Source organism: Pteropus vampyrus, unplaced genomic scaffold (assembly GCF_000151845.1).
Source record: "Pteropus vampyrus isolate Shadow unplaced genomic scaffold, Pvam_2.0 Scaffold25, whole genome shotgun sequence".
Lineage (NCBI taxonomy): Eukaryota > Metazoa > Chordata > Mammalia > Chiroptera > Pteropodidae > Pteropus > Pteropus vampyrus.
In genome coordinates, this window is record NW_011888806.1 from 4770682 (window position 1) to 4787487 (window position 16806).

Genomic DNA, 16806 nt, shown 5'->3' on the forward strand with positions numbered 1-16806 from the left:
TAACTAGACTGCCAAGAAAGGACACTTGTTTACACTATGAGAGCTGCAACAAGAATGCAGAGCATGGCTTTGTTTGACCTTAGCTGGGAATAACAGCCATCAGGCAACTCGAATTTTTCACTATTTTGCACATTTCTGTGAATGACTATGAAAGCATTTCTAGTACTGATTTTGGAGTTACAACTAAATTTTAGTGAGAAGGTGAATTTGCAAATACAGAATCAGTGGATAAGTAGCATCAACTCCACTTTAATGTATGTTCATTTTCACAAGGGCCTTCTCACACACTGTCTCATCCTTGTGCAAAAAAAAAAAAAAAAGGATTCTCTTCTAAGAAAACAAGTGGACTTTCTAGGGTAAAATTGGACAACTACTTTGCCATTATTATCCTACAGTAAAGACACATATAAACGCACATATGAACTCTAGCATTCCCTCCAATAAAATGGCATTGTTCCATCTTCTCAATCTAAATGGAAGCTTGCCAATGGACAAGCTAAATGCCCTTCTTCATATGCACAGCTTTCAATCAACTTATTATTAATTCATTCCTAAGTATGAATGTCAAACTAGGATCACAAGACATTTGAAGACAACTACAATATAAAAAAAGATCAAAATAAAACAAGAAAAAATACCTTAGAAAAGATAGAGAGAATTTGAAAAAATGAGAGGACTTAAAAATTCTTAGAAACTTTTGAGAAATCAAAGAAAATATTTTATATGGTAGAAGAAAAGAAGAGGCTTAGCAAGCAAAGAGTAAAATAGATGATAAAAAACCCACTTAGGTATATTATTGTGAAACTTGAAAATATTAAAGTTCTCAAAAGGTTTCAAGGTGTAAAAAACAAGCCGCCTTCAAATAAATGAGGATCAGACATATCCTGGATTTCTCAACAGCTGACTGCCAACCATGAAAGATATATGGTTACTGATTAGAAAATATATGCTTCTAACACACCAAATAGAAAAGTAAAACTGTGGATCATGGAAGTTGGGAGGTAGGAGAATAAAAAAGTAGTGAGAGAGCCCTTATAGACACTGTACTCTCTATAGTAGTGGTATAGGAGTAAAAGTACAGTTATGCTTTATAAAATTATTTAAAATTGTGTTACATTGAAAAGAGGTGTGAGTATTGGTGAAGCAAATGAAATAAATCTTCATTTTATTATATCAGAAAGGAAATCAGCAGGAGGTAAAATAAATCAATGAATAATATTCATCGGAGTAAGTAGAAATAGGAAAAAATTAAAGAGCTAAGAGTAACTCCATCTCTCAATGGAATATTGTACGGCCATTAAAATTATGATGAGCACTTCATATATCTCAATGTCATGAACTCTTAGGTGTTACTAAGTAACAAAAATCCAGGCACAGAGCTTATAGTTAGCATATCGTTTTGTATAAGAAAGAATAAAGTATCTGTGTGTGCATATATAGATAGGTATATATATATATACACCTGGAATGCCACACAAGACACATTGTTTGCCTCCTGAGAAGAAAGTCAGGTGCTTGAGGAACAGTGGCGGGAGATTATCCTTTTGAACTTTTAAAAGCTTGAACCATGTGAGTGTATAGAGTATTCTAGAAGTAAATGAAAATTAAATCTTAAAAATTAAAAGTAATTCCTTCTGAAAATAACGACGTAGAAAAGAGTAGACGAAGAGACTTGTTTTTCTATTATGAAACCCTCAGCTCTATTTGTTTTTTAATCTCTCTCTCTACACACACACACACACACACACACACACATCAAATTGTTTGCCTATTATTGCCTAATGAATTTTTATTTATGTTGCAAGATTCTGGGAAAGCAATTCTCTGTGAAACTTCTCCTGACTCCAGCCAAGCTCTCTGCATGCATAGTCAGTCAGTTCTATGCAATTCTAGAGTACCATTTATCCATCACGGCTACAGCATTTTTCTTTCCAATTTTATTATTTAGTTACATGCCTGCCTTCTCCACAAGACTAAGTGATCTTTCAAGTCAGGAACTACTCTTTGTATCTCCAGACTTTCAGCAATGCCAGCCTTTTGAATTCCACACTGCTTTTTGAATGAATGGCTTCTAGTACTAAAGGGGTCAGTCTATTCCCTGAGTGTGGAAATGCTCCTAGAATGCATAAGAGGAGATTGAGAACAGCTAATTGAGAAACAGGAACCACTATAGAGGTCAGAGAACAGTATAGCCAGCTTAGGATGGAGAAGGAGGGTGGGTTCACATTCTTTCTGTCATTCCTACATCACTCCTTGAGACTGTAGAATAAATTTAGTCTGCGATTTGGAGGCATAAAATCAGTGATTGTGAAAGACAAGTGAGTGTAGGAAAAATGGTGGCTGTATAGAGAAGGGGATTGAAGTCTCTCAGGAAAATCACAAACATAGATTTTTATGGGTTTGGGAACAAAGGTGGAAGAAATAGATTTTTACAAGTATAAAGTTTAGAGTCAAGGACAGGGGGCCATGGTCAGAATACAAACCAAGATCATATTAGTTGAAATTGGTTATCAATAACACAAAGATGGTCAAAGAAAATTTCTTTAACAAAGTCTGAACTAATTTATCTACTCTGAAACAGCAATTTTAAGTTACGGGTCATGAGTAGTCCTTCCCTGATAGAGCTTCATGAGGTCTAACATTCTAGATTCTTATCTCATCAATTATTCCCTCTCTAATCTACAATCTCTCCTTTTTCACTGTTTTCCTAAGATCTGTGTAGAAAAGCTTTAGCTTCTATCCCCAAAATGAAACAGATTTTCCTGTTTCTGATATCCATCAACTTTTTAAAAATATTTTACCCATAATTTATTTTTACTTTCATCACCAAACTTCTCAAGTAGTCAACATACTCACCTCCATTAATCCCTTTCATGACCTTTGCAATCTTGCTCCATTCTCTGCTATTCTTAGGAATTTTTTGGCTCCCGATACAAATATCTTTTTTGAGTCCTTATCCTAAAGTGTTTAATTCTAATAGTTACTTTTTTCTAGACAATTAAGACCCATGACATACCACTATCTGGGTTCTCCCCCTATCTTTTAGACTATCTTTTGTCTCTTGCCTGCATAGTTTTTCATACTTTGTAAACTTAATAGAGCTTCTCTGAGATTTCAATTCTAGTTCTTTCTACTTCATTCTTTATAAGTTCCCCTTCAGAGATTTCTTCCATGTGCAAGGTTTTAAAGGCATCTCAGTGCCAAACAACCTCTCATCTACAGACTTTTCTATTACCTTAGCTCTTTCTGGCAATTTTCATCCAATTTTTTGGTCGATATTCATTGTCTTCTTTTTCTCACCACACATTCACCACTCAACACAGACATCTGGCTTCTTGTCTAAATCATAAATTAACTTGTTATTGCTAAATAACTAGACTTCCAGATTTTTCAATCTTATTTTATTTGACAATTTTTCAGCAAAATCATGTTGGTATATTTTCCCCTTTGCTTTGTACAGCTTTTTTTTTGTTCGTAGTTTTTTTTTTTTTTTCTATTTTGCTTTTCCTCTACAAGCTAGCTTATGGTTTTCTTTATTTCCTTTTCTAGATCTTATTTCTCTGCCTGTGCCATCTTCAGTTGTGTTCTTTCCCTTACTTGACCTACTGTTTCTTTAAACACTGTAGCGCTTTAAACATATATATATCTGTCTTAAGACTTGAGTTCTTGTGAGGATTCAAATCGTGCGTCCAGATGTTTGCTGAATATCTATTTATTTGAGCATGAGGAAAAACTCTAAGGATTAAATAACATGTTGATTTAAATGGCACATACTCAACATGTCCAACACAGATGTCTTCACCTTTTCCCCAGACCTCCTCTTCCTCATGTGTTTCCTCTCCTCTATATATTCACCTCCCTGCCTCAATAAAAGCCCCTGCCGTACCCCTTTTAGAACATAAGATATCTCATTAATCTACATTATAAATACAATATATTGAAATCAATATATTACTCCTATTTTGCTGAGGACAAAATGGAGGCTCAGAAATGTTTAGGAGTTTGCTAACACCACATGGACAGAAAGTGGCTGAGATAGACTTGTAGTTTTCTGTTATATACCACATTTCTTTTGTGAATTCCTATTCATGACACTAAGTCTATTTCAAATGTGCCTTCTCAATGCTTCAACCTCATTTATAATAATTTTAAGATTCCAATTTATATTACATGTCTTTGTGTATTTCCCTTCAATCTTCTAGCAGATTTTCTTAAAGAAAAGAACCAACTCCTATAAAATTGGAAATATTCTTTCAATTGTGGAAAAATCTAGTTGTTCAATGAGACTCTGAGTCATTTGCTAGACTAGAAAAGATAAAAGTTGTATATTTGTCCTTAAACTGCATAACGAAGTTCTTTAAAATTAAAATGGTATTATTGATATTTTCCCCAAAGTTTTATTCTTCTTAGTGATTTATATTCTGCTTCAGTTACTTGATACCAATTATATTATAGAGTGTCATAGAACTTCTAACACATTTTTAATTTAGAGGCTTTATAGCAGTACTTTGGGAGCTCAAGAAAGCACAATGGAAAAGTGAGAAAAAAAAAAAGTATTAGTCAAATAAAGTCACCAAAATTAAAAGCACTAATAATAAAACCCATGTGAAAGTATGTAATATCATGACCAGTTCTAGCACTATATAAAATTAAAAACTTGAAGTAAGGCAAAAATGACCTGACAATAATCCTTTGCAAGGCAATAAGAAAGCATTTTAGAACATAGAAACTTTACACCAATTATTAAAAGTCTTAAATTTTAAAAAGTTTCAGAGCTTCTAGCCACATGAACAGATATAATTAAAAATTTGAGGATAAAGTATCATAAAATGTGTAGTGATCATCACTTTGCAAAGTTTCACACAGTTTTATTTAATTATTTGTCTTGATACAGAGTTTACAGAGCAGAAGTAAATTTGCTATATATTTTTGTAAAAATAATCATGTTCAGGCAACAATAGGCTGATTCAAGTAAATCTTTATTCAGAAGTAAAATTTTAACTTGCAAAACAAACTTAAGGATTAGTTAGAGAACCGTGTACTTTCAAATTAATATTTGAACTTGTTAGATTCATTCAGGTCAACAGCACTTTTAAAGCCCCATAGATTTCTTAAAATCATTCTGGCTATGTGCCTAAATATATATAAATACAAACATTCTCAGCGATTAACTGGACAGTACGGGGTAAACGTGATGAGCCAGGAATTCACTGTGCTATCTTCATTAGTGCTCATGAGAGTTTTATAGTTAATTCTCTCACACTGCTCTTAATTTTTAACTCCTCTGTGGGGTCTAGTCCAATGCATTTAATTTTTACACCTTACCTTCACCCTCTGACAATTGTTACTTACCTCAGTAATGAAGGATTTGGCTGTGGCAGGATTCATAACAAGGATGGCTCGCCTAAGAGTGTCTCGATAGCGATTCAATTCCTCTATTCTCATGGTATCAAAAAGAGTGGTGATCATTTTATTGATGTTGTTTTCTACCTTCTGAAGTGCAACATCCATCCCCTGCTGAGATACTTTGTCCAAAAATTCCTGTATTCCACGGATATCTAAGAACATCAAAAGCCCATCAAAGTGTGAGTTAGAGTATAGAAGAGAGATAAAAGCTATTTCACTTACATCAGAATAGTTTATTGTTCGACATTGTAGGCTCTCTAAAACCACTAAGTGAGTAGCTGGTGGAACTCTCAAATATGTTTACAGTTAACACAATTTAATATGTTTACATGAAAAATGTAGGAATTATTATTTTTAAATTGAATTTCTTTCCCTCTTAAGAGCTCTCTAAATTATCTCACCTATGGAAAAATGTTAGGATCCTCACTTCCTTAAAGTAAACGTTAAATAAGAAAATTATATTTTTTATGTTCCTCAGCATTAAAGAAGTGATACAAACCTCAAGTAAAACATGAATATCATTAATGGCAGTTAAATAAGAATCAAGATTATTAACGTTTATTAAATAAAGCAACAATGTCATTAAACTTGACATTTACAATCTAAACAGAAGGAGGGTTTTGAGATGTTATCTTCAAAGGGTCTCAGGTCCCTTACACCACAACTAAAATAGCTACAATTTTGTCTATTTTACAAGTACCTCCTTTTTAGCTCAAATCTGGCAAACTTGGTAGGGGATAGTTTTCTTATTAGGAGTATAGGGGATATATTTCGTATGTAAAACAGATTTTAACAAAATATTCACTCACCCATTCCAAAATAAGCAAGTTCTGAAAGATTATCAAATAAAATTTGTGGCCATTTCACATTTAAATAAGGAGAGTAAAATCCAATCTAAGTAAAGTGTTTACAAATTTGCATATTGATGTATATTTAAGTAAAAATAAGTGTCTGAAATCTTACAAATATTTTTTCCTGGTACCATATTGGCTGTTTATAAAAGAAGGGATTTGAATATAAATAAATATAATTGGAAGATGTGCCCAGCAAAATATAATCGTAACATAGCAAATTTGCTTTTACTATATAGTCCACATTTTTTCTATATGTCCATGACATAAAATGTTTAAACGAGGTGAAAAAAAAAAACTAGTGAAGGATAAGAATGTGGATTGTTTATCGTGAATGGACTATATCTCAAAATTACTAATTGTGTGTGAATGTATGCATGTAAAATTTGCCTCTTAAGGGCAATAATTAATTCATGTGTTTTTCAGTACATTAACAAAAGTAATATATAAGCCTATAAATGAGAAAACAAATAGCCACAAATTTTGAAACTAACATAAAATTTTATATTTGCAAAATTACAAATTAATAAACAAAACTGATTTATTCGTTTTTAAAATCAACTACTATATTTTCAGTCATCTGATGACTCTCAAACTCTTCAGAATAGGTAACTGTACAAATTCTACTTCATATGCCTTATTCCTAATCATATTATAAACCTGAGATGTCAGCATTATAGCAGCTTAAAAAAATAAAGTCAGCATTATAGCAGCTTAAAAAAATAAAGTCTCTTCTAGAGCAGAACGAGAGATAAAAGAGCTGGAATAATAAAGGTATTATGTACTCATTAAATATTCAAGTTAGAAAATACCTAAAGGTTAGATATGATGCAATTTAGCAGATATAGATGGTCATGTGATAGGACTATGTATATACACAAGCAGGTATTCTCAAACTTTTGTGTGAATCAGAACCACTTAGAAATCTTACTAACAACCCAGAAGCCTGGGTCTCACCCCAGAACCAACATGCCTTTAAAATATGTGTCCAGCAAATCTTTGATTTTGAATAAGTTGTTGTTTCTTTTATTTGAATGACTTAAATGTGAATCCGTATGTAAGACAAACAAAACCAAAAATACATTAAAATAAATAAGGATGTTCAGAAAACACAGAGTGACCAGAACATAAAGCTCCAGATCATTTATGATCTAGAAAATGTTCTGTTCACAGAAATAATACCAGTATAATTTCATATCTTAACTTTGAGAATAAAAAATGCTCCAAAAATATCTATTGAATACTGGACACATGCTGTGTATGAGGAACACAACAGTGAATATCTTTCTCCACAATGAGACAGAAAATAAGTAAACAAGTTATTATTATTACTAATAGTAGTACATAATTACTTGTTAAGTGTAAACTTTCCCCACCAATAGGGCAGAATTGCCTAAAATTTACTGATGGCTAGCTACCAAAAATAGCAAGCATAATGTTTTAGACTCTTGGAATGCAAAACTTAAATAATAGCTTTGCTTGTTTGAGAATAACACTAAACACCCATGATATGTGACAATTGGTAGGTTTGATGTGAGAATAATCTGAATTAAAACATCTATTGGCTGCTCTGTGGAAGAGTGATTCAAAAAAATTGGGCCTTTGGTTTTAATTCATAAACATAATCAGCCATTGCAATTATTTAGCTACATTATCTGTATGCCTATTAGTTAGCAGGAAATGAAAATAAAGATTACAGAAAAAAAAAAAAGAAGACATGGTGCCTGACCTCAAGGAGTTTCCAGGCCTGTGGTTGTGACTAAGTGCTATTTACTAATAGCAAAAAGTTAAATAGTTTTAGTTCAGTAGTTCCCAGTGATTATCAATTCTACTGACCGGATAATTATATAACAGCAAGTGGTAGAAGGCTAATTAACTAAGCTATTAAACATAAAATCAGAGGAAAAAACAAAAAGATGCTTTTCCCAGGCACTATAAAGGAAGCGTGGTAGCCAAAATAATGACTTCTAAAGATGCCCAAGGCCTTATCCTTGAAATCTGTGAATATGCTAGGTTACCTGGCAAAGAGAAATCAAGGCTCCGGATCGCATTAAGGCTCCTGATTATTCGATTTTAAGATGGGGAGAAATCTCATATTATTTGAGTGGGTCTAGTGTAATCACAGGGTCCTTAAAATTAGTAGTGGAGAGCCGAAGAAAGATCTGACTACTAAAGAATGCATGTGGGTGAAACCCAGTTAGTGGGGAGAAAGGCAACTTCGGAGAAAGGCAACGTTGCTGGTTTTGAAGATGAGGCTGTACACCTGAAACTTATATAATGTTATTAACTAATGTTCTCCTAATGAATTTAATTAAAAACAAATAAATGCCGGAATGTAATGAAAATGATAAATAAATTGAGGAACATTTTAAATAAACTGTTAAGAAACAGAGACATCTAAATATTTTTCCCAATAACTTTCAATTGTTTTCAGTTATGATTTAGTCTAACTCTAGTTGTCCTTCAGGCTCGAGAAAAACCTACTAAGCTGTAGAATACCGGGTTCCCAGGGAAGCAGACTTTGAGATACAGATAGGAGAACAGAAAGTTTACTAGGACTGCCCTCAGGAATAACATTTACCTCAAAAAGAGAGAGCAAGACTCAGCAGAGGCAGAGCTGCAATGCAGTCTCAACAGAGGCCTGCACGGACTTCTGAAGCTAGAAGCTTTCAGAGTTATCCTAAGTTGGGGCTGGCGGAAGGAAGGCCTTTATAATCTTGCCTGGACTTTGGTTTGTTGGCTTTCTTAAGCTGAGGACAATTCCTGGGGAGGGCAGTCAGCTGCCAGAACTCTCAGCAGCTGAGGAAACAACTGCTTCAGTTTTGAAGGGGAATTTGGGTGGTACAATCCAGAATGTATTTGGGAATTGTCCTTGCATTTATGGAGTTGAAAGTTATTGTTTTGGTTTTCAGGGTAATTTGACATGAACATTCACTAGTCAACACTGCACCTCTCTTTTTTGAAGCAACTTTTTATCTAAGGGAAAACACTGTACTTGATGTCAGAAAACCAGGTTTGGATCCTTACTTTGCTACTCATAAAGCCCTGTAAACTTGGAATTAATTTCATAGTTGATGTCTGTTACTTTTACCTTTTTAGTATTTCTTCTTCTTTCTTCAAATAACAAGACCTCATTTATCATTTAAGAAACAAACCTGGACCCATCCTTTTTGTCCCACATAATATTGTCTTCCACATGCTATATTACTGGATGGTCATGTGTCCCAGGATGGTCAATTTGAGCTCTCTATGTTCTTGGTCTAAGTAATTAGTTCAGGGATAGTCAGAGAACTAAAACAAGGATTAAAATTTGATATATGGATAAGAAAAAAGAAATGATATCTCTTTTGTATCATAAGATGTAATTCTGTAGTTTGGGGATTACAAGAGCCAGAGCATTTAGAGAGAAACTGAGAATGAAGCCCATATATGAAGGAAAACAGAGGCAAACTGGCTTTTCCTTAGACTTCCCAACTACATGAATCAATACAAAAAATTTTGTGTATGTGATTATTTAGTTTGAAATGAGCTATTATAACTTACAAGACGAAGGTTATTGACTAATACAGGTCTTTTGATAAATATCTGATAAGTTTGGTGATGAAAGTGAAGTCACAGTTCTTATCCTTGAGGTAAGTCCAGTTTAGTGGAGGGGATGACAACTTGGTAATTATGTTTTAATGCGATTAATGCCAATAAAAATGTAATAAAGAAATGAAAGCATAGGATAAGTAGCAACTAACATCACCTTATCAAACCAAAAGGAAAAGTATTTAACCTAATTACTGGGCTGTTTTGATGAAAGAAAATATGTGAAATATTAAAGCAGTTTGTACAGTGCAAATTTCTAAACAATATACAATTTCAAGACTTTATTAACCCAGTCAAAAGTCCAATTTTTTCTTAATTTTCTTCCATTGTCTTTTTCTATTGAAAATATAGAAAACACAATAAAAATCTTGATAAGGACTAAAAGTTGATCTAGGTAACTCCTCACAACTTGACATTCTAGCAACTATGAATTTCTCTTACATGTGAATTAACTTATCTAGACCATTTCCCATGACATCTCTCCAATAGACAGTGGTTGATTGATGCTCAATGATTTACTTTATTAAATTGTACAAAATAATTACTTTATTATGGTCACTAATATAAGATTAAATTTATTTTCTATATGAAAAATGGTTTACATTAAACTAGATTAGGGTAGAAAAATCTCAGGTTATATTAGAACCTAATACATAAACACATTTCAAAACTGACCCCAAAACCAGAAAAATGCCATCCTATTGTTCATTGCAAACCAACGGTCAGCATCCAAATAGATCCCTTTTGGAATTCAGTCTTTGGTTCAATGTACCAAGTACTGTAAGAGGTACCTGGAAGAGAATGTTCAGTGAGACAAAAACAATCCCTGCTCTCCAAGAGCTTGTTATCTGCATCCCCTCCTGTTAACACAGACCCCACTGCAGACAGCAGAATCTTATAATCTTGTCCAAACTGTAGTTGCAGTTTAACTAAGTTTAATGGACTTCTCAGGAATATATCAAACAGTAATTCTTAGTCTGATGATTGTATTCAAATATCACTTTCAATATATTGAATTTGGTAGAAAAAGATATTTGTCAGTAAGATTTTGTTAAGTCTGTTTTTTGCCCCCTCTACTCATCTCTCTCTCTCTCTCATTTGAGTTGATTAGGCACATTTAATCATTTTGATCACAGTGCACTGAAGACCTCATTTGGAGCAGGAGACTTTAGTATTGCATTCAACCAATTTTGGTGTTTCTGCAGTTAGGACCGAATGCTGAGCTTTAAAATTAATATTTAGAATCTTGTGATTTTTTTTTAAGATAAAAAAGAATATGTTATACTGCCAGGTACATGAAATACATCATTTAGCTGAATGAATTTTCCCAACATATAAATAGCAAAACATAATAAATGTCATTTCCTGAGAAAATAAGCCCTTTAAACATTGAACGATTTAATAATTTTTGTTTAGAAGAACCCTTATTTTAAAAGGAATTTGAGTCTTTATTATTTCTTTGACATTTGTAGTTTATTTAGAAATAAAAATAATAAAGTACTACATTAGATTTTGAGGTAATACAGCATCATGGTCCATCACTGACATTTTCTATTTGATAAGAACTTGTGATTTTAACATTAGATCATAGCATTTCATTATGATAGTCATTAATGCTGTACATTAATGCTGATCAATATTTTAAGGACATTTTACTGATGAACAAATTCAAAGTAGTAGAATATATCATTTTACCTGCTTGATATAATATGTACTAATGCAAAGGAAATAGTTCAGTAACATGTTTAATTATATGTTTATTGATGTAGATTGAAATAAATGAGAGAACTGAAAGTTGGAAAGTGGCCAAATGTATAATAAACAGCTTTAAGACTATCTAGAAAAACAGTTAATAATATTATAGTCATCAGACATTTGAAAACACCCTCATGGTAATTATAAACATTTGCAATCAATTAAGAGAAATGTGTCCATTTTATTATGGGCCTTGATTAAACCTAAATCAAGACTGCATAGGATATACGCTGTGATTCCTAAGAATGCATTATGAGAATGGTCATCCAATGTTCATTTTGAAGGGGACTACGGAATGGAAATTTAATTGGAGGAAAGGATGACATACTGAGCTACTTAAGGGTAGGGCTTATGTACTTCAAGTCACTCAACTATGTATTGCCCCTTAATTTGAGATCATTAAATCAGTTTTCAGAATGCAGGGGATCCCATAAATAACCCATTTAGTATTCCTTAAAGTTGAATTTCTTTTTTGTGTGTGTGTGTGTGTGTGTGTGCATATGAGTGTCATAAAGTATACATTCCTATATACACATATAGAAAAATACATATGTTTGATTTAGCAATTTTCATGCTAGGATATTTTATTTAATCAACATCTATTATGGACTTTTAGGTATCTAATTTTCAGAAATACTTAGTTGAACAAATTATAGTAGAGATTTACATATGACCAAAAATCTTGTAAAACAGACTATCCTGAAACTGTAAGAAAAATGTCAGAAAGGCTAAGAATATAAAATAAATTTAAGCTGACCCAAACAAAATCAAACGAATTCAAACTAACCTCAAAAAATGTATGTTTTAAAAACAATTTTAAATTGTTTTTAAATTTTAAATTTTAAATTGCTGAATTATAAAGACAAATATTTATAATTTTAAATATTTAATATTAAATATGTACTATAATTCAATTTAGTATCAAATTAAATTTTAAAATAAATTAATTTAATCAGAGTAATCTAATATTTAAATAATTTTTTCCTCTAAGTAAGGTTTCCTTTCAACTGGAAAGGGAAGCACAGGTGTCCACATATGCCTAACCTTCACTCAGAGGGCCATCGAGTAATTTAGATTGGTGATTGAGAGCATGCCATGCACTTGACCAAATTATTTGGTTCAGGGATTAGCACAGGGCCTGAAGAGAGCCTGAAATTTGATATATGTCTTTATAGCCATATATATGATATTTGATATAAGGACAGAAGGATAAAGGTTTTTCTGTAGTATAATAATCTGTAAGGATATGCTTTGAGTCACCAGTGTCCTCTGTCTTGCCTAAGAATGAAGCCAATACTGAACTGAAGTAGAGATGTGAATATATATGAGGATATCTCACTATATTCAATAAGTTCTTGTCTCCATGTTATTACCAAAACAAGCTGCTTAGATCCCTGCTATCATATTGTCCCTCCAGTCTCCCTAGCTGGATCCATCCAATATATCCATCCCCATATTATGCTGTGGGAGCAATATTGTTTCAGGAAAAGGAAATTAAAGAACCCAGGTAGCTAGCTCTTTTGACGAAGAACACTTCAATCTCACTGCTTATATCACTTTAGTAAATCAGTTCTATTTAGACCTCATAGCCCTGAGATTCAAGTTTTCTCTCATCAATACTCTTAGAATAAAAGTCTCCCACTAAAGCAAGCTATATGTTTTTATTATATATATTTTTAACACCTACATATATGTTTTTATTCCATTTTAAGGACCATCTACTCCTTTAATTTTCTGGTTTGTTTGTATTGTCAGTTCATTGATCTGAAATCTAGCCATTCACTGGCACATTCAACTAATTCCTTGCTGATATTGCTTCTCTGATAGTGAGCCTGCCAACTGCTTTTAATAAGCTTTCCTTGATATCATTCCCACCTACTTGTCCAAACTTCCTCTCAGAGATTTGGTTGAAATCTAAGCAAATTGAGATTGATGCAAAATTAGAAGGGTAGGGCAATGTAATGAGTGATACAATTAATATTTAACAAAATTTTTGAAATATAGAAACTGAGAAAACACAACAAGGTACAAGTGTTTTTATTTGCTAAAAAATGATAATGGTCTCACCTCTATCTAAGGCAATAAGATATAGCATGTGGCATATTGTGTAAACAATAAATGTGTCAGATCATATGCAGAGTTATTGGAAAACTAGGATAGGGATAAAGGCATTTATAAAGGTAGAATATCTGAGAGCACATTGTATTAAAAATGCGAAATTGCTCTTGGTACTTAGGTAGTAGAAGACTAAGGAGGGTTCTGGGGTACAATCATTTATTTATTGATAAATGATTATAAGCAAAAAGATCACTTATTTTATATTATTCCCCAAAATGGATCATTTGTTCGATATAAGTGTTTTAAGTTTCATATAAAAAACTTTTTAAGAACTAGAAATATCCAAGGTCCATTGTGGAAAAGCTCTTTCAAAATATTATGAGTTCTCTGTCCCTGAAAGTATTCTGGCACAGGAAACAATGCTACCAATCAAAGACGCTGAAGAAGTGACCTACTGAAATTTGTTTCAAATGCCTCATGAAGGAACAAAGCTGGCTGTATCAAAATCACCTGAGAGGTATTAAAATACATATATGTCATCCACTGTGCAAAAATTTTGATTCTAGGGGCCTGGGATGAGATCCAGGTATTATGATGATTAAAAAGCTCTTCTAGTCATTCTGATCTGCTTCCAAATTTGGGTTCTAGGTGTCTACTATATTTGTTTCTAACCTTTGGCAATGACTTTTAATCTCTAAGTGATCGTGACTCAATTATGCTATTTAGTTTAAAATTTGTATAGGCTAATTGATCTCCCCTTTTTCTTTTTACTTTTTTTGTCTTCAACTGTCTGATGGGTTGTTTTGTCTTCTAATTTTTTTATTGAGTGTAATTTACACATAATAAAATAAACAAGCCTTACATGTGTAGTTCAAAGAGTATTTATTGTATTCCACTATAACTACTACTCAAAACAAGATATTAAATATTTCTATTATCACAAAAGATTACCTGTGCCCTTCCTTTTTCAGACAATCCACTTTCTATCCAGATATGAAACCACTTTCTGACATATATTGCCAATATTAGTTTTGCATGTTGCTGGACTTCATATAAATAGAATCTCATCTCTCTTTATTTCACACCTCTTTCACTCAAAATAATGTTACTGCATATTTCAGTGATTCATTTCTTATTGATAAATAGTATTTCATGTATGGATATGCCACATTTTAACTATTTTCAAAATGATGAGTATTTAGATTGTTTCTGGTTTGGGACATAATGAATAATGCTGAAATTTCTGTTGCTCTACATTCTCATTTTTCTTGGAAAATATTTGGGAGTGAAATGGATAAGTCATATGGTAGGTGTATCATTTTGTAACAGACCGCCAAACATATACAACTAAAGTGGTTGTATATGTTTACATCCAACCAACAAAGTATGAGAGTTCCAATTGTGCTATCTTATTGTTTACATATAGTAATGACTTTCAGCTAATCTAGTAGGAACAGATTGGTAGCTCATTTTACTTTGCATTTATCTGGGGACTAAAAATGCCAAGCACTTCTTGTGTCTACTGGCCATTTATGTATCTTCTTATATGAACTGTCTACATAAACCTTTTGCCCATTTTTAATTGTGTGTTTTTGTTGGTCTTATATTGTTGTTTTGTTTGTCTGTTTTTAAATCTCTGAGTTCTTTATATATCCTATGTATTTTTATAAATTTTTCAGATATATATGCTGGAATTTATTCTGTTTGTAGTTTGCCTATTAATTTTCTTAATGGTGTTTGTTAATGGGCAGAAATTTTTCATTTTGATGAAATCCAAATTACCATTTGCTTTTTTTTATAAATTAAATTTATTAGGGTGACATTGATTAATAAAATTATATAGGTTTCAAGTGTACAATTCAATAACACATCAACTGTATATTGCATTGTGTGTTCACTATCCAAAGTTAAGTTTTCTTCCTTCACCATATATTTGACTCCCTTTATCCTTATCTACCTCGCTCCATTTCCCGTAGGTAACCACTAAACTGTTGACTGTGTCTATGAGTTTTTGTTTGCCTTGTTTGTTGCTTTCAGTTTTATATTCCACATGTGAGTGAAATCACATGGTTCTTGACTTCCGTCTGACTTATTTCATTTAGCATGATAATCTCAAGATCTATGTTATTGCAAATGGCAGTATTTCATCTTTTCTTATGGCTGATTAGTATTCCATTGTATATAAGTACAACATCTTCTTTATCCAATCATCTATTGAAGAACACTTTGATTGTTTCCATGTCTTGGCCACTGTGAATAATGCCGCAATAAACATTGGGGCGCATATATGTTTATGGATAAATGTATTCAAATTTTGGAAGTAGATACCTTGAGTTATATGGTAGGTCAATTATTCGTTTTTTTGAGAAACCTCCATACTGTTCTCCATAGTGAACATACCAATTTACATTCCTACCAGAGGTGTATGAGGAAAATTCCTTTTTACCCACAACCTCTCCAACATTTGCTGTTACTTGTACTGTTGATGAGAGCCATTCTAACAGGTGTGAGGTGGTATCTCATTGTGGTTTTGATTTGCATTTCCTTAATAGCTAGTGAAGTTGAGCCTCTTTTCATATGTTTGTTGGCCATTTGTATGTCTTCTTGGGAGAAGTATCTGTTTAGGTCCTCTGCACATTTTTTAATTGGATTGTTTGATTTTTATTGTTGAGTTAGATAAATTCTTTATATATTTTGGATATTAGCTCCTTATTGGAGGTGTGGTTTGCAAACATCTTCCTCCATTTTGGTTGCCTCTTTGTTTTGTTGATGGTTCCTTTCGTTGTGTAGTTTTTTAGTTTGATATAGCCCCATTCAGTTTGATTTTGCTTTTATTTCTCTTGTCTTTGAGGTCCAATTCATAAATCCTCTCTAAATCCAAGGTCCATGAGTTTAGTATTTATGTTTTCTCCTATGCAATTAATTTTTCCAGGTCTTATATTTAGATCTTTGATCTATTTTGAGTTAACTTGGGTATATGGTGACAGACAGCGGTCTAGTTCATTCTTTTGTAGGTGGCTTTCCAATTTTCCCAGAACCACTTATTGAAGAGGCTTTCTTTTCTCCATTGTATATTTTTGGCTCCTCTGTCAAAAATTAATTGTCCATACAGACGGAGGTGTATTTCTGGGCTGTCAATTCTGTT

The 16806-nt window shown here is 32.6% G+C and overlaps 1 protein-coding gene across 2 annotated transcripts in view; it reads right to left on the reverse strand.

Annotated features, from left to right (window-relative positions):
• GRID2 (glutamate ionotropic receptor delta type subunit 2) overlaps positions 1 to 16806 on the reverse strand; it is a 1302586-nt gene that overhangs the window by 609188 nt on the left and 676592 nt on the right. For both annotated transcript variants that reach the window (XM_011356280.1, XM_011356282.1), the window contains one exon: positions 5353 to 5558. In XM_011356280.1, coding sequence (XP_011354582.1) covers positions 5353 to 5558 — 206 coding nt within the window. The remainder of the gene's footprint in view (positions 1 to 5352; positions 5559 to 16806) is intronic.